The sequence below is a fragment of the Dama dama genome, chromosome 9, assembly GCF_033118175.1.
Source record: "Dama dama isolate Ldn47 chromosome 9, ASM3311817v1, whole genome shotgun sequence".
Lineage (NCBI taxonomy): Eukaryota > Metazoa > Chordata > Mammalia > Artiodactyla > Cervidae > Dama > Dama dama.
The window spans coordinates 61583583-61611325 of NC_083689.1; the positions used below are offsets into that span (position 1 = coordinate 61583583).

The following is a 27743-nucleotide window of genomic DNA, read 5'->3' on the forward strand; positions in this document are numbered from 1 at the left end:
AAAAATACAAAATTTATGCAAATTAAATACTATTTCGTTTCCACCAGTCTTCTCTTTGGCTTAAATTACTTTTGCTTTGACTAGGTTAGTTTAAAAAACAACATAATATAAATTTGACAGAAATAACTTTAAAACAATTCCAGAGTCTTTTAAACAGTATATTCACTAGTATATTTTATGTATAATCCTACTAACGCAAGTTAGTTATTCATTTTTCCATTATGGTTATTATGTTCAGAGAGGCCTGCATTTATAAAGGTCATGCTTCTAATTAAACAAAAACTTCAAATACTGATATTGTGGTTTTTAAAATACCTTTAAAATTAAGGTTTTTTCAAATTATTTGATGATTTAGCTTTTCAATCTAGTATGAAAAAATTATTCCTTTTGTTAATTGAATACTCATCGTAGGTAACGTAGCCTGGATTTCTTAAATCACCAAGGTTATTAAACCTTACTGTCAATGAAAATGATGGTAGTTATTTTGGTAATAAGGTTTCCCTGGTGGCTCAGTGGTAACGAAGCCACCTGCCAATGCAGAAGACATGAGTTCAATCCCTGGGTTGGGAAGGTCCCCTGGAGAAGGAAGTGCCAACCCACTCCAGTATTCTTGCCTGGAGAATTCCCATGGACAGAAGGGCCTGGTGGGCTACAGTCCGTGGGGTCACAAAGAGTCAGACACTACTGAGTGACTAAACAACAACAACGAAGTCTTTTGCTGAAAAGTGAGAACACTTGAGTTTTAGTCCTGCTCTGAGTGTGTGAAATTGGGCTACTCATCTCTTCTGTCCATGTCTCAATTTTCTTATTAGTAAAATATGAAGGCTGGGTAAATGATTTCAATCGTACCCTCCTGTTGGATTCTGATTCTGTGTCCTGCGCTCTTTTGTACTAATATAAGGATACTATTTTTGTGGATTGTAGGGCCTATGTTTTCCTAAAGGGACACGCAGGTCCAATTCTTGGTAGCTAAGAGCTGAACTTCCACTTCATAATGCAATTCAATGAATCAAATGCCCCACCCTAAATAGGGCACTCAGAGATTAAGAAACACAGAACATTCATAATTATCAATACTTTCTTCAACACTCACTGAGATTTCAAAAACACTTCTTTTGTGGTGGTTGTTAAATCTCAGTTTAACACTTTGGGTCATTTTCTGAGATCAACATTTTATTACTTCATCAACAGACAGTTTCTTTTCCTTTGTTTTTCATCCTGTCTCAGCTACTTTTCCTTCTTTTACTCTCAATGGCTGGGGTCATTGTTTTGATGGGGTCATTAGGTGTGATTTTGTTGAATGGGACTGCATTAGAGTGATGGCTCAGTACTTACCCCGTGATTAACCTGTCAGTGGGTTGATCACACAGTGCTTCTTTAGAATCTCCTTGGATGAATCATAACTTATAAACTGAAATTATCATTGTTTCTTTTATGGGAACCATTGAGCATTAATTTTATTGCCATGCTGTGATTATCAGGTGACAGTCTTCTGTGTCTGTGTTCCTAGATTGTTACAATCAGGAAGTTGGAAGCATACCCATTACTCCTCCAAAAACAAGTATCTTCTCATTAGATTCTCTTTTAAAGTATCCTAGTGAAATATGAGTTATTTTTTTAAATTAGAGAATACTAGATCTAGGGAAGGTCCTAAAGAGCAGCTGTTCTGAAAACCTCCTTTGTGCTGGTAGTGAGACTGAAGTCTCAAAGGTGATGGGACTTTGCTACGGTTTCCTAGTGAGTCAGAGCCACAATTTAATTTCACTTCTGACTCCAAATCACACTCTTTTATTAAATAAGGTTTTTAATTGAAGTATAATTAACATACAGTATCACATTAGTTTCAGGTATGCATCACAGTGATTTGATATATATATATATATATATATACTTGTCAAATATATACTATATATTATATATTACATATAATACATATTATATAATATATATACTTCAAAATGGTCACCATAAGTCTAATTACCATGTGTCACCATACAAAGTTCTTAGAATGTTATTGACTATATTTCCTATGCTGCATTCTAAATCTCCATGGCTTATTTATTTTATAACTGTAAATCTGTACCTCTTAATCCCCTTTGCCTATTTCACCTCCATCCCACCCCTAGCAGCCACCTGTTTGTTCTCTGTGTCTATGAGTCTGTTTTGCTTTGTTTGTTCTTTTGTTGTTATTTTGTTTTGTTTCAGAGTCCACATGTAAGGGAAGTCATGTAGTAACTGACTTTCTCTGACTTATTTCACTTAGCATAATACCCTCTACAACCCATCCATAGTGTCATAAATGGCAAGATTTCATTCTTTTCCATCACTGAATAATATTCCATACATATACATACAGACAAACATATACATATATATGCATATACACACATACATTGTATATATGTACATATCCATTTTTAAAATCCATTCATCTACTAATGAACACTTGGGTTATTCTATGTCTTGGCTATTGTAAATGATGCTGCAATGAATAAACCATACTCTTTAGGCTCATCTTGTTATTAGCTGAAATGGTAAGATGAGGGTCATACAGTTGAAAAAGGCCAGGAGAAGCATTTTTTATGGATTGTATTATAGTAACATATGCTATCATAAAATATGCTTATTTGAAATAGATGGCCAAACATAGAATAATCATATATTGTGTGTGCGTGTGTGTGTAAATATATATATATATGCTGTGCTGTGCTTAATCACTCAGTCATGTCCAACTCTTTGTGACCCCATGGACTGTAGCCTGCCAGGCTCCTCTGTCCATGGGGGTTTCCCAGGAAAAAATACAGGAGTGGGTTGCTATGCCCTACTCCAGAGGATCTTCCCAACCAGGGATCGAACCCAAGTCTCCCGAATTGCAGGTGAATTCTTTGTCATCTGAGCCACCAGGGAAGCCCATAGATATATGTGTGTACATACATATATATATAAAAATTCTATTTGATGGGGGCATATATGAATAATGATGTATATAAGTAATGTTTTGGAATAAATATATATCTTAAAGTTTTTATATATTTATAATATATATAATTAAATAAAACTATTTTGGTATATATATGCATATATATTTATGTGTATACATATATGGCCCTCATCTAATAGAATTTTGAAAACACAGAGAGAAACCTTTAAAATACTGAAAGTATCAATCAGGAAATTTGTGGATATAGACTTCCTCAGAATTTTAGGATTAAGTCACAACCTTCTTAGGTTTTCTAAATAGATATATCTACTACTGTGGGCAAGAATCCCTTAGAAGATATGGAATAGTCCTCTTAGTCAACTATAGTCCGAAATGCAGTACTTGGGTGCAATCTCAGAAACCACAGAATGATCTCAGTTCATTTCCAAGGCAAATCATTCAATATCCCAGTAATCCAAGTATATACCCCAACCACTAATGCTGAAGAAACTTAAGTTGAACAGTTCTGTGAAGACCTACAAGACCTTCTAGAACTAATACCAAAAAAAGATGTCCTTTTCATCATAGGGGATTGGAAAGCAAAAGTAGGAAGTCAAGAGATACCTGGAATAACAGGAAAGTTTGGCCTTGGAGTACAAAATAATGTAGGACAAAGTCTAATAGAGTTTTGTCAAGACAACACTCTGGTAATACCAAACACCCTCTTCCAGCAACACAAGAGACGAATCTGCATTGTGACATCACCAGATGGTCAATACCTAAGTCAGATTGATTATACTTTTTGTAACCAAAGATAGAGTAGCTCTAAACAATCAGCAAAAACAAGACCAGGAGTTGACTGTGGCTCAGATCATCAACCCCTTATTGCCAAATTCAGACTTAAATTGAAGAAACTAAGGAAAGCAATTAGGCCATTCAGATATGACCTAAATCAAATCCCTTACAAGTATACAGTGGAAGTGACAAATAGATTCAAGGGATTAGATCTGATAGACAGTGTGCCTGAAGAACTATGGACAGAGTTTCATAGCATTGTATAGGTGGTGATCAAAACCACCCCTAAGAAAAAGAAATGCAAAAGGCAAAATGGCTGTCTGAGGAGGCCTTAAAAATAGCTGAGAAAAGGAGAGAAGCAAAGCACAAAGGAGAAAAGGAAAGATATACCCATCTGAATGCAGAGTTCCAGAGAATAGCAAGGAAAGATAAGAAAGCCTTTTTAAGTGAACAATGCAAAGAAATAGAATAGGAAAGACAATAGAAAAACAGAAGAATAGAAAAAATAGAATAGAAAAACAATAGAATAGGAAAGACTAGAGAGCTCAAGAAAATTAGAGATACCAAGGGAATATTTCATGCAAAGAAAGGCACAATAAAGGACAGATTTGGTATGGACCTAATGGAAGCAGAAGAAATTAAGAATAAGTAGATGAATATACAGAAGAACTATACAAAAAAGATCTTAATAACCCAGATAACCATGATAGTGTGATCACTCCTCTAGAGCCAGACATCCTGAAGTGTGAAGTCATGTGGGACTTAGGAAACATCACTACAAAGATAGTAGAGGCGATGGAATTCCAGTTGAGCTATTTCAAACCATAAAAAATGTTGCTGTAAAGTGCTGCACTCAGTATCCCAGCAAATTTGGAAAACTCACCAGTTGCCACAGAACTGGAAAAGGTCAGTTTTCATTCCCAAAGAAAGACAATGCCAAAGAATATTCAAACTACCCCACAACTGCACTCATATCACATGCTAGCAAAGTAATGCTCAAAATCCTTCAAGCTAGGCTTCAACAGTACGTGAAGTGGGAACTTCCAGATATTCAAGCTGGATTTAGAAAAGGCAGAGAAACCAGAGATCAAACCAGAGATCAAAACTGTCAACATTTGCTGGATCACAGAAAAAGCAAAAGAATTCCAGAAGAAAACCTACTTCTGCTTCATTAACTACACTAAATCCTTTGACTGTGTGGATCACAACAAACTGGGGAAAATTCTTAAAGAGATGAGAGTACCAGACCACCTTACCTGCCTCCTGAGAAATCTGTATGCAGATCAAGAAGCAGCAGTTAGGACTGAACATGGAATAACAGACTGGTTCCAAAATGGGACCAGTAATCCTTTAGTATGTGAAGGCTGTATGTCGTCACCCTGCTTATTTAACTTATACATTATATGAAATGCCAGGCTGGAAGGAGCACAAGCTGGAATCAAGATTGCCAGGAGAAATATCAGTAACCTCAGATATGCAGATAACACCACCCTTCTGGCAGAAAGCAAAGAAGAACTGAAGAATCTCTTGATGAGAGTGAAAGAGGAAAGTGAAAAAGATGGCTTAAAACTCAACATTCAAAAAACAAAGATCATAGCATCTCGTCCCATTACTTCATGGCAAATAGATGGGGAAACAATGGAAACAGTGACAGACTTTATTTCCTTGGTCTCCAAAATCACTGCAGACTGTGACTGCAGCCATGAAATTAAAAGATGCCTGCTCCTTGGAAGAAAAGCTATGACAAACCTAGATAGAATATTAAAAAGCAGATATATTACTTTGCCAACAAAGGTCCATCTAGTCAAAGCTATGGTTTCTCCAGTAGTCATATATGGATGTGAGAGGTGGATGATAAAAAAAACTGAGTGTCAAAGAATTGATGCCTTCGAACTGTGGTGCTGAAGACTCTTGAGAGTCCCTTGGACTGCAAGGAGATCAAACCAGTCAATCCTAAAGAAAATCAACTGTAGATATTCATTGGGAGGACTGATGCTGAAGCTGAAGCTCCAATACTTTGGCCACCTGATGGGAAGAGCCGACTCATTGGAAAAGACCCTGATGCTGGCAAAGATTGAAGGCAGGAGGAGAAGGGATGACAGAGGATGAGATGGTTTGTTTTCATCACTGACTCAATGGACATGATCTTGAGCAAACTCCAGGAGATGGTGAAGGACAGGGAATCCTGGAGTGCTATAGTCCATGGGGTCACAGAGTCAGACACGACTGAGCAACTGAACAACAACAAAAGATAAAGATTAGTCTTGATGGCCCACAATTCTAAGTGAAAAGTGAAGAAAATTAGGTTCACTCTCTGAGGTTTCCATCTGCAGTGTTAGAAATGAACACTGATAAAGGAGGAAGAGTAAATTAAAATGATCCACAGAGTGAAAAACAGAGTAAGCATAATGCTGTTGGGTACCATCTTATTCCTTTTCCCTTGCAGATTACACAGATTGTTCTTGACTTGTTCTTATTAAGTAGCTCTTAAATATCTTATCTCACAGATTCTGTATTCTGCTTATTGGCAACATTTCTTTTGTCTTGGCTGCTGTGTTTTGTTATGTTCTTATTTTTTTGGAACCCCATGACAGATCTTTTATTTATTTTTTTCACAGATTTGAAAGTTAACAGTAACTATCTGATCTTAGAAAATATTTCCTCAGCCTTATTCTTTCCTAGGCTCTTTTACCTTTTAGTATATGTACCACATAGTAGATACAAGTACCAAGTAATTTGACAATATAATTTCTATTTTCTCATTAACTCTCCTTAATATATTCTTTGTGTTTATGAACACCTTCTGGATATAACATTTTTTGACTATAAATACATGATATACATTTTTCTAGGTTAAAGGGTAGAAAAGTGCTAAATGTAATTACTTGTCTTTTTTAAAGGATCTTTGCAAGGAATTTGAAAACCAAGTGAAGAATGGAAGACTTTTCTGTACACGGGAAAGTGACCCTGTCCGTGGCCCTGATGGCAGGATACATGGCAACAAATGTGCCCTGTGTGCTGAAATTTTGTAAGTATAGATGTGGTTTCTTTGGAGTGAATCAAGAGGTGAAGTGAAGATTGACTAAAATGATGGATAAGAACAGTGTTTATGGGAAGATTTGCTGTTGAGAATTTCTGACCAATGTTATGTCATCTACAAATCATAATGCCACCTAACAAGCAAGCTCTAATATTTCTTTTTTAATACAAGTGGATTCTAGTTTCCAGTAAGAAGACTGGATCACAAAATACTTTTAACATTTCTTCCCATAACCTTTGTAAGCCTTCTTGTGAGCTAGTCAGAGTGTGTGTGTGCTCAGTCTGTCCCACTCTTTGCAACCCCATGTACAGATGGAGAGTTAAAAGTAGGCACCAGGACTGATTATTTTCCTTCAATAATTACCACATTAGGGCTTCTCAGGTGGTGCAGTGGTAAAGAATCTGCCTTCCAATGCAGGAGACACAAGAGATGTGGATTTGTTCCCTGGGTCAGGAAGATCCCGTGCAGTAGGAAATGGCAATCTGCTCCAGTAATCCTGCCTGGGAAATTCCATGGACAGAGGAGCCTGGAGGACTATACAGTCCTTAGGGTCACAAGAGAGTTGGACACAACTAAGCAACTGAGCACACACATACATACATTACCCCACTGTGGCAGAATAGATGGGATGCCACAAAAAATTCATGTTCATATGTGAACTAGATTAACTCTATCTTTTCATCTTGGACATCCGACCCTGGGAAAAGAGCAAATCCCACAACACATAAATTAGGACATATATAAAGATGGCTCAGGAAAGTCCTCATCACACTTTTCTTTCAGATCCTTGAACTCTATACGCTCTTTCCTCTGGACTGCTAGTTCTTCTGTTGGTCAGCTAATGTCTCTTCTGTGTATTGCATATCAAAATTATACTTCCTCGGATAAGATCTCTTAAAATCACTGATTAAATTCAATCTTTATAACATTTAATAATTTCATAACAATCATAATAGTTTATACTTGTATAATTATTTTGAGTACTATCTATTGATTCTGCTCTACTGGTCTGTAAGTTCTAAGAAGATAGAGTATGTGCTCATATCACAAACTACTATACTATATGCCTAGGATGCTATCTAATGCTTGCCAAAAAATAATTACCAACCAAAGGTTGAATAAATAATGGATGAATGTATGGACAAAGATCCCTGCTCTCAAGAAGCTTAAGGCTAACATCAATACATGGATGTGTACGCACATGCGCACGTTTGTGTGCGCGCACACACACTCTCTCTGCAAGAGAGAATGAAGACTATCCTATAAGAGAAGAATATCCAATATGAAAACACAGTAAAAGATGTATAACTCATTTCCACTCTGAGGTATGGGATGTCTTCTTAAAGAAGGTAGAATTTAAGCTGGGGGAGATTTAAGAGAGAAGATGACAAAAAAAAAAAAAAAAAAAAAAAAGATAGCTACAATGGAAAGAAATGGCAAACAGCAAACTTGAAGGCAAAATGAAAGGGGTTCTTTGGGAAAATAGTAAAGATTTCAATTTAATCAAGGGCTTTAGGGTGATTTGAATATGTTTGTTCTAAAACTCAGGAACGCTTAGTTGTTTATTTCTACCTGCATCTAAATGACTGTTTTGCTTCTTGAAGATTCCAAGTATCTATATTCATTCCCTTATTTTCATTTCTGTCTCCAGCATACGGCAATTTTCAGAAGAAAAAAATAAAGCAGATGAAAACTTGAGAAAGCCTGATGAAAAAGTTAAAAGAGATACTGAGGTAAGGATTAGTTTGATCAACTTAGTTATGACTTTTATAGGGTGTGTGTGTGTGTCTTTTACTCTAGAATGGAATGGCTACCTGCTCCGGAATTCTGGCCTAGAGAATTCCATGGACTGTATATAGCCCATGGGGTTGCAAAGAGTTGGACACGACCAAGCGATTTTCATTCACTCACTCACCATCTTAGCTCAGAAACCTACCAGCTTTCCTCTGCATTGATGCATAGGCATCCTGCCTGGTCTCTATACTTCTAGCCAGCATCCTCCTCAATCCTCAAGATTCATCTTCCATGTTGTTTTCAGAGTAGGAAACATGAACCAATGGCATTATGGAAATCTAATGTTTAAACTATACTGGACCATTTCACTCCATGAAGAAACTCTATTTAAAATAGCTCACTCCCTTAGTCCACCTTCTGTCTTCATGTAACTCTTATTGTTAAGGTCTCAGTTTCAATGACTTTCTCCCTTCAATTCTATGTTACAAAGTCCTTTTAATTTTAGCTATCAAATGCCCCCCAGCTATTCTTTTATGTTTCATTTTCAATTTCTTCCTCCTTCTCCCTTCCTTCCTTCCTCCTTCCCTTCCTTCCCTCCCTTGTCTTCTATAGTTTCCCTAACTTCAGTCTTTAGTCACTTAAACCCTCCACACATCTGACTGGATAATCTTTTTAAAACAAAAATCTGATTAGATTTTTCTCTGCTATAAATATTGTTTTCCTGTTTCCTATGAATAAAGTGCAGAAGTCTTTTCAAAGTTTAGTGGTCTGATTCTGACTTATCTTCAAATTCTCCTTTTGACCAGTTCCCAAACTTTCCTCTTTGTGTCCTGATAATTCTTGGGCCACTGTACTCATGGCTGTGATAGATTATCTCAAAACAACCTGTTCTTTTACACCTCTGTCTTTGCATATCATAATTCCTCCTGTAGTACATTTTTTCCCACATTGTTTTCCTAGGCACATTCTAAAGATACAACTCATGTATAAATTCTTCTGGGAACTTCCTTGAATCATTCTTTCACTTATGCTGGTGCACACTTAATTTAGACATGTGTCGTATCCCTTAGCTTTTTATATTGTAATCCCTTATCCTCTTCATTCAACATGAAAGGGCCAAATCACATTTATATTTAATCCCTCTAACTTAATACATTTGTTGAATAATTAAGTGAATGAATCTTTTAGGGAGAAATATCACAAAATTTTTGGAAAATTCTAAATCCTAAAAGTTTTATTTTTTATCCCTAACTCCTCTTTGCCAACATCTTTGATAAAGAATATCATACATTTATAAATGAAGAACCATCTCTAAACTGTCTGATCTTCATTATTCAGAAACTGTGCAGTGAGTATCGGGATCGTGCCCAGAATGGAGTACTCTTCTGTACCAGAGAAAATGACCCTATTCGTGGGCCAGATGGGAAAATGCACGGCAACCTGTGTTCCATGTGCCAAGCCTTCTAGTGAGTACAGACTTTTAGAATGTTGAGGAGTGAAAGGATGCTATAGTAATTTAATAGAACTAGCCTGTTCTGGGGAGGGAGCTGAAGAAGTTTCACAGAGAATGTTAATAATAGAGGTGGGAGTAAGTATCTAGAGCTATTTATGCCAAGATGTCTGTTTCCCCCAATGTCTATTCCTTGGCAGTGGAACATCCTGATTTACACAAATATCAAATTCTCCTACTGCTGAAGCTTCATATTGTGAACCTGTTGTACAAGTTTATAGGCATTTAGTCTTCCCCAAATTAACACTTAAACTGCAGAAATTGATTATTGAAGTTGTCCATGAAACATCCATGAACTCATAAAATAACAGTACATGTTGCTTTTTATAATGTGACATTTCTCAGTAGGTTATAATTGAGTTTGGTTTCAAAGTCTGGGATTGGGCTCAGTTTATTTGATTGAGTTCAGATTAAGTAGTTCACTACATTTAGTTTGGCCTTTTGTTTTGACTGACAACCATGTATGGGTGAAATACCATCAGTTAACTGTACATATCATACAATTCCACTATACAAAACAAACTGAGGCTCATTTGGCTTATCAAGGTATGGCAATTATTAATCTTTTTCTATCCATCCTACATTTCCTTATAGAGAACACAGTCATGAGTAGGCAGTACATATAAAGTGAATTAATAAAAGCTAGGGTATACATGAAGAGGTAGATTGAACATAGACTTGAAATGAAAGCTCTTGGTTAGTTGTGGTCATATCCTGAGATTATAAGCAAAGCCCTCACTACTTCACCTTGTATCTGTGAAACAAGGGGACCAGTGTGCTTTGTTAAGGCCACTTTTAGCCCCCAGGTATAATGTCACCAAGCTACTAGTTTTGGTATCTCCTTGATGAATGCTGATGATGTTCCTTTTCTGAGCATGGTCAAGAAAGGTAACTTTCAGAAAGCAAGTCTCCCAGATCCACAAGTATTGGTATCTTTATTTCAATGTTAAGCAGAAACTATGAAGAAGATATGGTACTTTACCATAATGGAGGCTCTTGTGCTTTTTCTCATTAATATGTGGTGATAAAGGGGGCAAGTTGCTCATTCCTAAGGAGAGAGGACAGATTAGCAGTGCAGGAACATGGAGAAACCATTGCCTGGGTTTGGTTCTATGGATCTGTCCTTTTTTTGCCCTCTCATTCAGCCAAGCAGAAGCAGAAGAAAGGAAAAAGGCTGAAGCAAGAGCAAGAAGTAAAAGAGAATCTGGAAAAGCACCCTCATATGCAGTGAGTAGACTGTAATTTGAACACACTTCAGAGAGCCTAAATGCTGGCATACTACCCTGCAAAAATCCCCAGAAAATCTTAACCCTTCAATCTGGAGATGACAGTGAGATGCATGCTATGGGACACTGATCAATTCTTGCTGCTTCAGAGACTAACTCTGTACAAAGAAAAGCACTTATTTGCAGTCTGGAATAAAACAAAAGAGTGCTAGTTCTACTTTCATCATGTACAGACTGGGCTAGCTTTTGCTACTCAGTTTTCAAAGACACTTGGTGTGTATTTTCTACAGGTGAATTTTTGAAATTTCACATCTGAGTTGGGATAAAAATACCTTACACAACTGGGAAAACATGGTTTTTACCTTTGAAATGCAACAATATTCATTTTCATGGCCCTATGTAAGTTATTGTAGCTTGTTTAAATGATAAAAGTCTAATCCTCCCTTTCTAATTTTTTTTCTTATCCAGCCATTCTCCCTAACACAGTTGGACTAAAGTTTCAGAATATGAACCAGATCATACTACTTCTCTTCTTAAAATGCACAAATAACTCATTATCAACTAAAGGATGCATTTTAATCTCCTTAGCTCTCTTATCTGGCTCCTTACTGTCGTTCAGAAATTCGCGTGCTGCTATATATGCCATGTAGTTTCCAACATGTGCTCTTCAACTTATTTTAGCAATCTAAAATGTGTGTTTCTCAATTTATTTCTTAACCAGGAAAATCCTACTTACTCTTCAAAGTCTCACTCAAATTATTCTAATTCCCAGAAAACATCTTCCCTGATTTCCACAATCAGATTTCATGGTTCCAACATTTGAGTACTCAGATTTTCTTGGACCTGTATGTTTGCACTTATTTTATCCTATGTGTAGTAGAGTTTACTTGCCTCCCTCTTTTATTATGCATCCTCGGATGTCTTGTTTGTTTCCATCTCTTAGCAAATCATGAGTTTTGCTCCTTGAATTGAATTTTATATTTGAGAGAAACACAACTAACGTCCTGGACTCAAAAGATTAGTTTCTACCAATGGAGATGCTTTGAACTTCTGCTTTGAATGGGGATGAAATGTATTTCTAGATTACCTTCTCTATTTTGGCAGGAGGTGTGCAGTGAATACCGCCAGTTTGTGAGAAATGGGAAACTCCCGTGCACCAGAGAGAACGATCCTGTCCAGGGCCCAGATGGAAAGATGCATGGCAACACCTGCTCCATGTGTGAGGCCTTCTTGTGAGTAGAGCTGCTGCTGGGAAGACGAGGGAGGGTTCGGTCCTTCCTGTTTCATCTCTCTCTCTCTCTCAGAGCTTTATTCTGTTTCTTAAATTGTGTCTGTTTCTTGTCAGTGGCATTTGTGTGTGTGTGTGTGACTCATTTTAGCACAATGTTATAATAATCCAGGAATGATTCCTGCATATCACTCGCTGGTTGAGTTCCCATGGGAGTGTAAATGATCTGAAACAAGGATCACATCCTTGTGGAGTGGGATCTGAAATCATCTGAAATCATGTGACAGATCACTAGCAAACACACCAATATGCCCAACTGTTCATACATAGTTCATAATATATATCAACTGTAATAATCAAATATTTTGAGTACTTTAGATCACTTCAATCTGGATATTCTAGAATTCTTACTCATTTCTCTTTAAATGACTCTTTTAGCCAAGCAGAAGAAAAAGAAAAGAAAAAGAAGGAAGCTGAATCAAGAAATAAACGACAAACTGAGACTACACCTTCCTTTGAGGTAAGAGGACTTTCTGCATCAAGTCAGAGGCATATGGACCTGGAATCCATAGGTGGCAATCAGGGTACCCATAAATTCTCTAAAACCGTATGAAACACAAATACAGTTTGTGTTTGTGTATTTGTTTATATGTGTGCATGCACACATGTGCATAGATAACTGTTTCTAGGTTGAGGGTCTATAACTTCCATCATTTAAAATTGCTTGTGTCCTCAAAGTTATCCTAAAATTTACTAACGGCTGAACCCAATTTGAGAAAAAAAGTCTAAACTTCAGGATTTTTTGCAATCTGATCCAACTTGTGTTCAACAGCTCAAACTCCTCTCTTTGATTTCACAGGAGCTGTGCAGCGAATACCGCAAATCCAGGAAGAATGGACAGCTTCTCTGTACTCGAGAGAACGACCCCATCCAGGGCCCAGATGGGAAGATGCATGGCAACACCTGTTCCATGTGCGAGGCCTTCTTGTGAGTAGAGCCCAGGGCTTCTGGGCAGTGGGGACAGGGGACTGCTAAGCAAAGTTTTCAAATAATTATGAATAACACATTTTTCTCTTAGGCATAGCTAGCCTTCTTTGCTGTGTCACATTTAAATGAACTGAAAAACTGAAACAAAAAAAATCCAAAACTAAAAACCAAATGGAGAATTTTCAGATGATAACTTCTGTAACACAAAGAATGCAGAATCATTTCAGGACATTTCAGATAGATCTTTTTTTCAGAGAAGAGACAACTCTGTGAAAACCACACTAAATGCTTTTAGTTTTCTGAAGGATTATTAACTGAAAGAGGAAATACATGAGATTACATATATTGATATCATTATGGTATATAGCAGATTTTAGGAATTTTTTGTTTTGGTTCACTATTTTTCTTTCTACTTATTCTGTGTGACCTCAAACAACAGGATTAAAACTGATGAGAGATACAGGGAGACAGATTTGGATACAACATGAAGATGAACTCTGCAATAGTTAGAGAAGGGCTGCTTCAGGAATGATGATTTTATTGTGCAGGAGTTCAATACCCCATTTATAGGGGACTAAAGTATGACTCTATTCTAAATAGACAACGTGGTATGTCCTCTTAAACCGGAGTCAATGATATTCCTTAAGTCTTTTGCTCTTTGTCCCAAGGGATACTCTGTTTTCTATATGCCTAGAATCTCTGAAAGGACTGAGTCATTCCATCTTCCCTAGCTGAGAGCAATATAACCCAGGAGATTTGTCCATAGTGTGAGCAAGCCATGGAAGCATTAAAAAAATCTGTTACATGGAAATCATGACAATGACCATATAATTATAACCAACATTTACTGTTGGTTTCCAAAAGCATATAATCGGCATATACTTGTTAAGGGCTTTGCTGCCCAATCTCATTTAATCTTCACAACAACCGTATGTAATAGGTTTGGTTTTATCACAAGTTATAGATGAAAAAAATTAAGGCCCAGAAAAGATAAGGATGATATAAATTTTGGCACAGGGAAAATGAAGACAATGATAAGATTTCTCATTGTAGGGTGTATACAGGGTATAATTATTTAGCAAAGCCATTATCAACTTTTGGTAGTAACATTTACATGTATTTAGGCTTATTTCAGTCTATTTTTCTTGATATTAATCTTTCAGAGATAAGTAAGACTGCCACCTAGTAGTCATCTCTGCTGTTTCCTCTAACTTTTCATTACGAAAGGAAAATATGTTAAATCTTACAGACAAGTTAGACTCATAGTAAAGTTTGGATCAGTTTTCAAATAACGAAGTATAAGAAACCCCACAATTTTGGAGCTATTTCAGTTAGCTCCATCAATGTAAAATTCTTTATTCAATTAAAGTTTTATTATCTCATATTTTAAGGATATGTTAGCAAAGGCTATTGCCTTTCTTAAGAATCATACTTTCCTCCATAGTCCTTTCTTGCACACTTTAATAGCATATACAAATAGAGTTCTCAACTTTTTAAGTTTTAATTTGATTAATGAGAATTTATGCTTATTGGAACAAATAAAAATTATTTTTGTCTCTATAACATGATTAAATTATCTGCATTATAGATCAAATTTTGCTCTAGACTGAGCATATTAAACCCAATTTGCAACACTGTTACTTTTCCAAAATGGTTAAGAGCTGTTACTCTCATTTAAACATATGCCTGTTCTTGGAGAGTTAATTTTCAATAATGCTGACAATGTTGATTATACTGATCACTTTTATCAATCCCTTTAGTATGTACCAGATACTTATTCTGATTGCTTTGCATGTATCAACTCATGTAATGCTCACAAAAGTCCTATGAGAGAAATAGTCTTATTACTTCTCCTATCCTTCCACTCTATCTCCTGCACTTAAAGATGACAGAGACACAGTCAGGTTGACACTTTCTGTGTTTCTTGTTCAATTTTGCTGCAGAGTCTTTCTTCTTAATCACCATGCTATACTCCTCCCAGAAGCTAAATATTACCACTTTATAAAGAGTTATTTTGGAGGGGGACTTCCCTGGTGGCTCAGACAAATAAAGAATCTGCCTGCAATGCAGAAGACCCAGGTTCAACCCCTGGGTCTGGAAAACCACCTGGAGAAGAGAATGGCAACCCACTCTAGCATTACTGCCTGGAGAATTCCATGGACAGAGATGCCCAGTGGGCTACAGTTCATTGAGTAGCAAAGAGCTGGACGTGACTAAGCCACTAACACCTTGACTTGCATGAAGAGTTTTGCACCTTTTGCAAATGCAAAAGAATCAGCAAGTAAGAAAGTCCTATTGCAAGTTATTTGCTGAGAAGCTAAATAGGTTTCCTTGTTAATTAAGTGATTATTTCTTGAATACCATTCTCTTGAGATGAAATAAATCATTCTAATTATTACCCAATAAAATGGCACCTACTATAACTGGATCATTGGAGTTGCTTGAGAATAATGAAAGCAATGAATGATCAACCTGTGAGTTTGTTAAAAATCTACCATATTAAGATTCATTTCTTTTCTCTTTTTTCCTGTTTCTTACAGTCGGCAAGAAGACAGAGCAAGAGCAAAGGCTAAAAGAGAAGATACTAAGGTAATTTTCTCACAAATTCTTATCTTATACCCTGACACAATTTCTCTACAATAACACTCTAGGTATCTCATTAGAATATATGCTCCCCTGTTTAATTTTTATGGGACACAGAAAGACAAATACCATATGATATTGCCTATATGTGGAATCTAAAAAACTGGTACAAATAAACCTATTTAAAAACCAGAAATAGAGTCACAGATGTAGAAAACAAATTTAAAGTTACCAAGAGGCAAAGTTGGGGGGGGGGGTGATAAACTGAGAGATTGGGAGTGACATATACACATTACTATATATAAAAACTGGGATTCCCTGGTGGCTCAGACGGTAAAGCATCTACCTGCAATGTGGGAGACCTGGGTTCAATCCTTGGGTTGGGAAGATCCCCTGGAGAAGGAAATGGTAACCCATTCCAGTACTCTTGCCTAGAAAATTCCATGGATGGAGGAGCCTGGAGGGCTATAATCCATGGGATCGCAAAGAGTCGGACATGACTGAGCAACTTCACTTTCTTTTCTTTTATAAATAAAATAGATAACTAACAGGAACCTTTTCTCCTTTGCTGAGGAAGTCTTACTTATCTCTTCTTGCTATTCTTTGGAACTCTGCATTCAAATGGGTATATCTTTCCTTTTCTCCTTTGCTTTTCACTTCCCTCCATTTCACAGCTATTTGTAAGGCCTCCTCAGCCAGCCATTTTGCTTTTTTGCATTCTTTTTTCTTGGGGATAGTCTTGATCCCTGTCTCCTGTACAATGTCATGAACTTCCATCCATAGTTCATCAGGCACTCTGTCTATTGGATCTAGTCCCTTAAATCTATTTCTCACTTCCACTGTATAGTCATAAGGGATTTGATTTAGGTCATATCTGAATGGTCCATTGGTTTTCCTGACTTTCTTCAATTTAAGTCTGAATTTAGCAATAAGGAGTTTATGATCTGAGCCACAGTCAGCTCCTGGTCTTGTTTTTGCTGACTGTATAGAGCTTCTCCATCTTTGGCTGCAAAGAATATAACCAATCTGATTTCAGTGTTGACCATCTGGTGATGTCCATGTGTAGAGTCTTCTGATGTTGTTGGAAGAGGTTGTTTGCTACGACCAGTGCATTCCCTTGGCAGAACTCTATTAGCCTTTGCCCTGCTTCATTCTGTACTCCAAGGTCAAATTTGCCTGTTACTCCAGGTGTTTATTGACTTCCTACTTTTGCATTCCAGTCCCCTGTAATGAAAAGGACATCTTTTTTGGGTGTTAGTTCTAGAAGGTCTTGTAGGTCTTCATAGAACTGTTCAGCTTCTTCAGTGTTACTGGTCGGGGCATAGACTTGCATTACTGTGATATTGAATGGTTTGCCTTGGAAACGAACATAGATCATTCTGTTGTTTTTGAGATTGTATCCATTTCAGACTCTTTTGTTGATTGTGATGGCTACTCCATTTCTTCTAAGGGATTCCTGCCCACAGTGGTAGATATAATGGTCATCTGAGTTAAATTCACCCATTCCAGTCCATCTTAGTTCACTGATTCCTAGAATGTCAATGTTCACTCCTGTCATCTCCTGGTTGACCACTTCCAATTTGCCTTGATTCATAGACCTAACATTCCAGATTCCTATGCAGTATTGCTCTTTATAGCATTGAACCCTACTTCCATCACCAGTCCCATTCGCAACTGGGTGTTGTTTTTGCTTTGGCTCCATCCCTTCATTCTTTCTGGAGTTATTTCTCCACTGATTTCCAGTAGCATATTGGGCACCTACCAACCTGGGGAGTTCATCTTTCAGTGTCCTATCTTTTTGCCTTTTCATACTGTTCATGGGGTTCTCAAGGCAAGAATACTGAAGTGGTTTGCCATTCCCTTCTCAAGTGGACCACATTCCGTCAGACCTCTCCACCATGACCTGGCGTGCTGCGGTTCATGGGGTCGCAAAGAGTCGGACATGACTGAGTGACTGAACTGAACAGGAACCTACTGTGTAGCACAGGGAACTCTCTCTGTATATAATTTCAGTTCCGTTCAGTTGCTCAGTCATGAGTTTACTCAAGCTCATGTCCATTGAGTCAGTGATGTCATCCAACCATCTCATCCTCTGTCATCCCCTTCTCCTCCTACCTTCAATCTTTCCCAGCATCAGGGTCTTTTCCAATGAGTCAGTTCTTTGCATCAGGTGGCCAAAGTATTGGAGTTTCAGCCTCAGCTCAGTCCTTTCAATGGATATTCAGGGTTGATTTCCTATAGGATTGACTGGTTGTATCTATCTCCTTGTCCTAGGGACTATCAAGAGTCTTCTCCACCATCACAGTTCAAATAGTCTTATAGAAAGTTTATCTTTATTCTATTTCCTAACAAGAGTTGCAAAAGTATAAGCCTAATAATTTCAGGGGGGAGGGGAGTCAACAGAAATTAAAAGTTTTCCTTTATACTGACTAACTTTCTCAATAACTCTGTTACCTGCAATGATCTTTTTATTAGAATTTCAGAATTGAAAATTTGTTTTATCCAGAATGTCTGATCAGTTTCTAAAATCCTCTAAGTTTTTTGATTAATCTTAACACATTCCTCCTCCTCTCCACTCCCACTGTTATTCTTCTGTTTCAAATATGCATCCTCCAACCCTGGACTCTTATCTATCAAGTAACTCTCAGAAAGATGTCAGTCAGTTTCTCCAGGCATCATACTTTCCTATTTGTTCTCCCCAGCTCTTTATTTCAGATATGCCATTATTTCTTAGCTTGAAAATGTTTTTTCTCTTCTTTCTCAAGCCTTTTAAAGACAAATAGAGACTCATTATATTCTTTTTTGGGGGGGCGGCACATTCATTTAAAAATGTCCAGCTTTACTGAGATATAATTGAATTACAACACTGGGTAAGTTTAAGATGTATAGCTTGTTGATTTGGTACGTTATAAATTGGAAAATGCTTGCCACCAAAGCCTTGGTGAACAACTCCATCATGCCACATAATTACATTTGTTGTTTGTGTGGAGAACGTTTAGTCTCTTAGGAACTTTTACATATATAATACAGTATTGTTAACTATAATCACCATGAACTAGAACTTATAACTGCAAGACTGTATCCTTTGATTACTTTCTCTCTCTCTCTCTCTCTCACACACACACAGTAAACACCATCTAATTCAGTTTCTGTGAATTTGGTTTTTGGGGATTCCACAGATAAGTGATACTATACAGTATTTGTTTTTCTCTGACTTATTTTACTTAGCATAATACACTCAAGTTTTGTCCAAACTGTTGTAAATGGAAGGATTTCCTTCTTTTTCATGAAGACCTAGTAATATTCTCAGTTCTTCCAGGAAGGCTCCTCTCTTAGACCTGTTGAATTTCCTCCCCTTTGATCTTTACTAGCTTTTATAGACTGTGATGTGTGACACATCATAAACATATATATTTTATTTTGGTCTCCACCAATTTTATCAGTCTTCCTCTGCACCTCTATTGTAAGCACCCTCAAGAGAATGCTGACGTTAAACATTTTCAGATCCACTATACAGTCAGTGCAATTCTGAGTCCACGATAGAAGACTTTTAAATGCTTACTGATTTACTGCTACATGTAATCACTTTTTTTTTTCTTAACTCTGTATTATTTCTTCTTCACAGCAGACAGAAGTGTAGGGAGGGTAGAAAACCACTCTGAGAGTTTATTTTCTTCATTTTCCAGGAACTCTGCAGTGAATTTCGGAACCAGGTGAGGAACGGAATGCTCATATGCACCAGGGAGAATGACCCTGTCCGTGGCCCTGATGGCAAAATGCATGGAAACAAGTGTGCCATGTGTGCAAGCCTGTCGTGAGTGTCTAAGCTCTTCTCTCCCCTTCATTCTCTTTGTAATTTATCAGCCCTGAGTCTGTTTCTCCATAAATGTGTAGAATACAGACCGTGACTTGAATGCTAGACAATTTTAAAAGCACATGGAAAAGACATTAACACTGGATCACACAATGACAGTGTTATTCTCTATTCAGCTATCTTTCTATCTTCTAGCTAGGCATGGGAAGAGTCTTAATTTAGTGCAAATATGTTTTTAACACCTGACAATCATCATTTGTAACAAAAAGAAACCAGAAGTTTGATGATCTAGGTGAGATTAACTGTTTGGTCCCCCACCCCTGACATCTTATGATTCTGTGAGTATTCTCAGATACTGGTTAAGGAAAAAAATCAGCTGAACAGAAGCCTCTGGGGTCAGTTTGTAAACACTTCTAAAATAGCCTAAACAAGAAATCAAATAGAATGGATTGCATTTATCTTTTCAGGTGCATTACCATGTGCAGGTGAAATAAATACTTTGATAAGTGGCTTACTGTAAGAGAGTGAAATCTGTAAGAGGCAGGCCCCATGATGGATGTTTTCTAAAAGTCTCCTTCTTTAGCCATGTCCAGGTCCTCTGTCTGGGCCACTGTTTTTCTGAGTGGAGCCAGAGCTCCACTGTGTAGGACAATACAGAGGTGGATTATTACCACCTCTGCTTCACCTCCTCTTTAGATTCTCAATCCTCTAGTGAGCCTCACACTAAAATGCTGAAAAATATTTAAATAATATTTGTTTAAAGAAGTGCAGAGTTACTGCCCCTTAATTTTCACATGTCTTGGTCTAAGTATATTCGCATAGTTCCTTAGAGGAGAGATTAACAGGAGGAGTCAATAAAAAGTGCCTGAGAGTCAGAAAATCCAGGTTCTCCTCTTATCTGCTTGGTTTGCTAGTGCTGTATTAGATGATGATATTAGGTGCGATAAATGCTAAGGATTTTTCCAGCTCTGATATGCTATATGTCAGTAGAAAATAACAAGAATGTCAGAATTTTAGGCTCACAATTGACCTCAAAATGTTAGTTGTTGAATATTCTTGGACTTGAATCATTATTATACTCTAAAGCTTGAATTCCAATTTGAATATTAATTCCATGAAAATATTAAAAATTTAAATTCTATATTAAAATATGGTTCATTGCCATTATGAGCCCCTCATCTGCTATGGTATCACCCCTTGCTCTCATCATTAATATAGTAATTATTTAGATATAAAAAGCAGTTTTAAAATTTTTAAAAATTAAAAAGAAACTCAAGGCAACTGTGACTTTTTTTCCGGATCATTGATTGAAGTCACTGACTCACCGAAAAAAATACTACCCAAGGTTCACATACTGATAAAAAAGTGTACCAGGTTTATTTTTTTTTAAGGATGATTTTAAACTACTGAATTTATCTGCATTATCGGGCAAAGTATTAGTACATCTTGATTGGATAAATTTGTACTGAAGACTAAATCTGACATTTGGTCTGGAAGATTCTTACTCCTTTTTAAAATATATTACTGAAGAGAATGAGAAATTGCATTTAGCTTGTATCTTCTGTATTTTATTGCAGCAAACTTGAAGAAGAGAAGAAAAATAATGGCAAGGAAGAAAAGGATAAAGCTAGGTCTGTGAAAGTTAAGAGAGAAGCAGTACAGGTAATTGTTTCACGTCATCAGAGCCACATAAATATTCCATTCTCTCTGGGCAAGGCTCCTGCTTCCGCTGTCCTCAGTAACTCTGCAAACTGAGGAGCTATATTTGAATCCCCATACTTAAGAAGATCCCTTCTTCTTTACTCAGCTTATCTATCTCCTATCTGATCTAGTGCTTGTGCATTTAAGAAGATAAATGCACTTTCCTCCACTGACCATGTGAGTTATAGTAATCCCAGGAAAGATGAGTCTGAATGCAAACCAACAGAGGTAGAGTTTAGAGTTTTCTCCACATTGTTTTGTATTAGAATGTTTAGTTTAAAACAAAATCCCAGTTAATTCTCTGTAAGATCTTGAGAAAATTACTTAAAAGCATCTTTAAGCCTCAAGTTTACATTCTACAACATCTCACATGATGATGACAACAATGATGCTGGTCATCGCTATTAATTATGTAGTGGCTACTCTATGACATGTTGTATAACAATTTCATAACTCATCTTTGTAGTAACCATTCAAGGTATATATTATTATCTGTATTTTTTTAAAAAAAGGAACTGGAGGCTTAGATAACAAGTTAGGAAATATGTATTTAGTGACTATGTATGTGTGTGTGTATACATACATACAAGCACGCACACACATGTGCGCGCGCGCACACACACACACACACACACACTAACTTGGGAGCTAACAACTGAACCACATGTTCTGGCTCTGAAGCCTATGATGCTCTTTGGATGTTGCCCCCAACCTCCATGTGTGATATTTCTGAAGGCTGTGCTTCCAGTCTTCAGCACTCCTTTCCTTTCTCTCTCTTGGAAGATCTCATTTCTGACTGTTTTTTCTGCTCTCATCTTTGGTTCCTACTTTGAAGAAAGACTAATTATTTACAAATGTAAGGCAGGTTATTTATGCCACCCAGTGGCTTCTCATCTTACTCAGAGTAAGAACCAATGTCCTTCTAGTGACCGACAATGTTATATGGAATCTGACCTCTGTCAGCTCTCAGACCCAGTTTCCTGCTCTTCTATCCAGTGCCATGCTGGTCCTGTGGTCGCTTCGTGGACATGCCAAGCATTGATTCCTGGCTTTCCAGCCTGTGAACTCAAGAACAGTGTGGTTAGAGTCCTGGGCTCCGGACTCAGACTGTCAGGGTTCAATACTGGCTCCATCTCCCTACCAGTAAGGTCACACAGTTAACATCTATGCATTTTCATCTCATTTATAAAATAATAATATAGTTATCATTATGTATATTATGTTTATGGAGTCCCCAGAAACCTACCCAAGAATAACAGCATGGCCCTACACACATATTAGGTCCTTAGTATTGTACATACAATGAACTCTACCTTCTATGTGGCTTTCTTCCTACTCAGTCATGAGTGTTCATTTCCACCAGCTGTCAAAATTCTGACCATTTCTCATGACTCAGATTAAGTATTTTCTATTCCTTAAAGATTTTCCCCTTTTATTCCATAGATGTAATAGCTCTATTATTTCTCAACTATACCATTTTAAAATTGTAACATATAGATGCACTACGTATTTTATCCAAAGAAACTAAAACCAGCATTCTATTTTTTTTTTATGGTTTCTCTGACAAATTACCACAAACTTGGTAGCTTGAAACAGCACAAATGTATAATCTTATGATTATTTAGGTTATAATCTGGCATGGATCACAAGGGGCTAAGTAATAGGGCTGGCTTCCTTCCTGGAATCTCTATGAAAGGTCCTGTTCTTTGCTTTTTCTAGCTTCTGGAGGCTGTTGTTGTTCCTTGATTCCTGGACTTTTTCCATCATCTTCAAAGATGACAACACTACATCTCTAATTGTTCTCCCTCTTAGTTATTTCAAAGACAGGATACAAGAGCCCTATTATTCACATTAGTTTAATTTACAAAACAAAGTGCACATATATTATCATATTTTATGTTTGTCATCATCCAGCTATGGAGGAATACCAGTGTTCCCACCTTCAATTATGATTATTCAGTAATCCTTTGACTATTTTACATCAACTTCACATTTTTTTATAATTTTACAATTTACAAGTAGCAAGCTCTGTCTACTCTCACATAGTCTCACACAAGGTTTACCTTTATTTATTCTGTTTCCTAACAACAGCTGCCAAAGTATAATTCTAATAATTGTTTTTTTTGGGGGAGGGGGGATAGTTGACACAGCCTAAAAGTTTGCCTCTAAACTGCCTCATTTTCTTAATAATTATTTGTTACTTGGTACCACCTTTTTGTTAGTAATTCAGAACTGAAAGTGTTTTATCCATAATGTCTGAAGAGTTTCTAAATCCTCATAGGTTTTTTGAATTATCTTAACACAATCTTCCTTCTCTCCATTGCCACTGTTATTCTTCTGTTTCAAATATGCATCTCCCATCCCTGTACTTTATCAAGAAACTCCCAGAAAGTTGTCAGTTTCTCTAGGTATCGTACCTATATTTTTCTCTCCACATATATTTATTTCAGATATGTATTTCTTAGCTTAGGAAGGTCTTTTCTTTTTCAGCCTTTTAAAGACAAAAGAAGGGTCATAATGTTTGTTTTTTGGGCACATTATTTTAATTTAAAAATGTCCAACTTTATTGAGATACAATTGGATTATAACATTTGGTAAATTGAAGGTGTATACGCTGGACACTTATGAATTGAAAAATGTTTGTCACCATAGTATTAGCAAAAGTTCCATCATGTCACATAATTGCAACTGTTTTCTGTATGGAGAATATGGAATCTCTTAGGAACTTTTAAGTATATAATACAGTATTCTTAACTATAATCACCATGAACTAGAATGTATTCATCTTATATCTGCAAGTTTGTACTTCTGACTACCTTCTCTCTCGCTCACACATACACACACACAAACACACATGTAGCCACCATCTGCTTTCTATTTCTGTGAATTTTGGCTTTTGGGGATTCTACAGGTAAGTGATACCGTATAGTATTTGTCTTTCTCTGACTTATTTTACTTAGCATAATACACTCAAGTTTTTTTTGACTCTATGATATGACATTTATTGATCTAACATATGATGTTTATTGATATAGTAATAAATTGAGAGTTAAGGAGACTAAAGAAGAGAGAGGTCAAGGCCAACAGTTGGACAATACTCTATCACATAGTCTTACTGCTATACACTATAATGCCTACTAAATTTATATTATTTCAGCTTCATAACTCATTTTTTAAAAAATTTTGTTTTAAAATTTTGGGTGCTGTGCTGGGTCTTCATTGCTGCTCAGACTTTTCTCGTTGTGGTGCACAGGCTTCTCATTGTGGTGGCTTCTCTTGTTGCAGAGCATAGGCTTTAGGGCACAGGGGCTTCAGCAGTTGCAGCATATGGGCTCAGTAGTTATGGCTCCCAAGCTCTAGGGCACAGGCTCCATAGTTGTGACATATGGGTTTAGTTGCTCTGTGGCATGTGGGATCTTCCCAGAACAAGAGATCAAACCCATGTCTCCTGCATTGGTGGGAGTTTTTTTTAAATTTTTTAAAAAATTTATTTAATTGGAGTCTAATTACTTTACAATATTGTGGTGGTTTTTGCCATTCAGTGACATGAACCCGCCACGGGTATACATGTGTCCCCCATCCTGAACCCCCCCCCCCCAACCTCCCTCCCCATCCCATCCCCCTGGGTTGTCCCAGTGCACCGGCTTCGAGTGCCCTGTTTCATGCATCAAACTTGGACTGGTCATCTACTTCACATGTTTCAATGCTATTCTCTCAAATCATCCCGCCCTTGCCTTCTCCCACAGAGTCCAAAGTCTGTTCTTTATATCTATGTCACTTTTACTGTCTCACGTATAGGGTCATTGTTACCGTCTTTCTAAATTCCATATATATGTGTTAATATACTGTGTTGGTGTTTTTCTTTCTGACTTACTTCACTTTGTATAATAGGCTCCAGTTTCATCCACCTCATTAGACCTGATTCAAATGTGTTCATGTTAATAGCTGAGTAATATTCCACTGTGTATATGTACCACAAGTTTCTTATCCATTCATCTGCTGATGGCCATCTAGGTTGCTTCCATGTCCTGGCTATTATAAACAGTGCTGCAATGAACATTGGGGTACACGTGTCTCTTTAAATTCTAGTTTCCTCGGTGTGTATGCCCAGCAGTGGGATTGCTGGGTCATATGGCAGTTTTATTTCATTTTTTAAGGAATCTCCACACTGTTCTCCATAGTGGCTATACTAGTTTGCATTCCCACTAAGTGTAATCCCTCAGTGTAAGAGGGTTCCCTTTTCTCCATACCCTCTCCAGCATTTATTGTTTGTAGAGTTTTTGATAGCAGCCATTCTGACTGGCGTGAGATGGTACCACATTGTGGTTTTGATTTGCATTTCTCTGATAATGACTGATGTTGAGCATCTTTTCATATGCTGGCTAGCCATCTGCATGTCATCTTTGGAGAAATGTCTGTTTAGTTCTTTGGCCCATTTTTAGATTGGGTCGTTTATTTTTCTGGTGTTGAGCTACATGAGCTGCTGGTATATTTTTTGAGATTAATTCTTTGTCAGTTGCTTCATTTGTTATTATTTTCTCCCATTCTGAATGCTGTCTTTTCACCTCACTTATAGTTTCCTTCATTGTGCAAAAGCTTTTAAGTTTCACTAGGTCCCATTTGTTTATTTTTGCTTTTATTTCCATTACTCTGGGAGATGGGTCATAGAAGATCTTGCTGTGATTTATGTCAGAGAGAATACACTCGTTTTACCCAAATTGTAAATGGCATGATTTCCTTCTTTCTCATGAAGGCCCAATAATATTCTAAGTTTTTCTAGGAATCCTCCCCTTCTAGGCCTGTTGAGTCTTCTCCCCTTTGATGTTCCTAGCTTTTATAGTGGAGAAGGCAATGGCAACCCACTCCAGTGTTCTTGCCTGGAGAATCCCAGGGGCGGCGGAGCCTGGTGGGCTGCCGTCTATGGGGTCGCACAGAGTCGGACACGACTGAAGTGACTTAGCAGCAGCAGCAGCTTTTATAGATTGTGATGTGTGACACATCATAAACATATATATTTTATATTGGTCTCCACCAATTTTATCAGCCTTCCTCAGCACAGTTTTGAGTCCACGAAAGAAACTTTTTAAATGCTTTTGATTTACTGCTACATGTAATCACTTTTCTTTTTTCTTAACTCTGCATTAGTTATTCTTCAAAACAGACAGAAGTGTAGAGACAGTAGAAAACCATTCTCTGAGAGCATATTTTCTTCATTTTCCAGGAACTCTGCAGTGAGTTTCGGAACCAGGTGAGGAACGGAATGCTTATATGCACCAGGGAGAATGACCCTGTCCGTGGCCCGGATGGCAAAATGCATGGAAACAAGTGTGCCATGTGTGCAAGCCTGTTGTGAGTGTCTACACTCTTCTCTCCCTTTCAATCTCTTCATGATTTATCAGCCCTGTGTCTCAGTTTCTTCATAAATGTGTAGAATATAGACTATTACTTGGATGCTAGACAATTTTAAAAGCATGTGGAAAAGACATTAAGTAACACTGAATCACAGTGACAATGTTTTTCTCTATTCAGCTATCTCTCTATCTTCTATCTGAGGCATAGGAAGAGTCTTAATTTAGTGCAAATGTATTTTTACACCCGACAATCATCATTTCTAACAAAAAGAGACCAGAAGTTTGATGATTGATCCGGGGGAGATTAACTGTTTTTAACACTTGACAATCCTCATTCATAACAAAAAGCAGAAATTGGATGATCTGGGTGGGGTTATCTCTTTGGTTCTTCTCCCATCCCTGACATTTTATGACTCTTGAGTGTATTCAGATACTGGTTAAGGGAAAACCAGCTGGACAGAGGTCTCTGTGATCAGTGTGTAAACACTTCTAAAATAGCCTGAACAAGAAATGGAATAGAATGGATTGTATTTATCTTTTCAGGGGCATTACCATATGCATTATTACCATATGAAATTGTAAAGATTGAAAGCCTTAAGACTTAGGGCCACATAATAGATGTTTGCTGAACTGTCTTCTTTTTAAGCAACATCCATGTTCCTCTGGGTCACTGTTTTCCTGAGTGGGGCCAGAGCTCCACTGTGTGGGACAAGATAGAAGTGCAATCATTATCCCTCTGATTCTACTCCTTAGATTCTCAATCCTCTAGGGAGCCCCACACTAAAACAAATGCTGAGAAAAATACTTAAATAGTACATCTGTTTAAAGAGGTGCAGAGTTATTGCCCCTTAACT

The 27743-nt window shown here is 37.2% G+C and overlaps 1 protein-coding gene across 1 annotated transcript in view; it reads left to right on the forward strand.

Moving 5' to 3' along the window:
* SPINK5 (serine peptidase inhibitor Kazal type 5) overlaps nt 1–27743 on the forward strand; it is an 83179-nt gene that overhangs the window by 22293 nt on the left and 33143 nt on the right. Inside the window, exons 9-17 of the mRNA XM_061149451.1 lie at nt 6616–6743; nt 8407–8488; nt 9828–9955; nt 11145–11226; nt 12330–12457; nt 12892–12973; nt 13313–13440; nt 15981–16029; nt 26760–26887. Of these exons, the coding sequence (XP_061005434.1) occupies nt 6616–6743; nt 8407–8488; nt 9828–9955; nt 11145–11226; nt 12330–12457; nt 12892–12973; nt 13313–13440; nt 15981–16029; nt 26760–26887 (935 nt within the window). The remainder of the gene's footprint in view (nt 1–6615; nt 6744–8406; nt 8489–9827; nt 9956–11144; nt 11227–12329; nt 12458–12891; nt 12974–13312; nt 13441–15980; nt 16030–26759; nt 26888–27743) is intronic.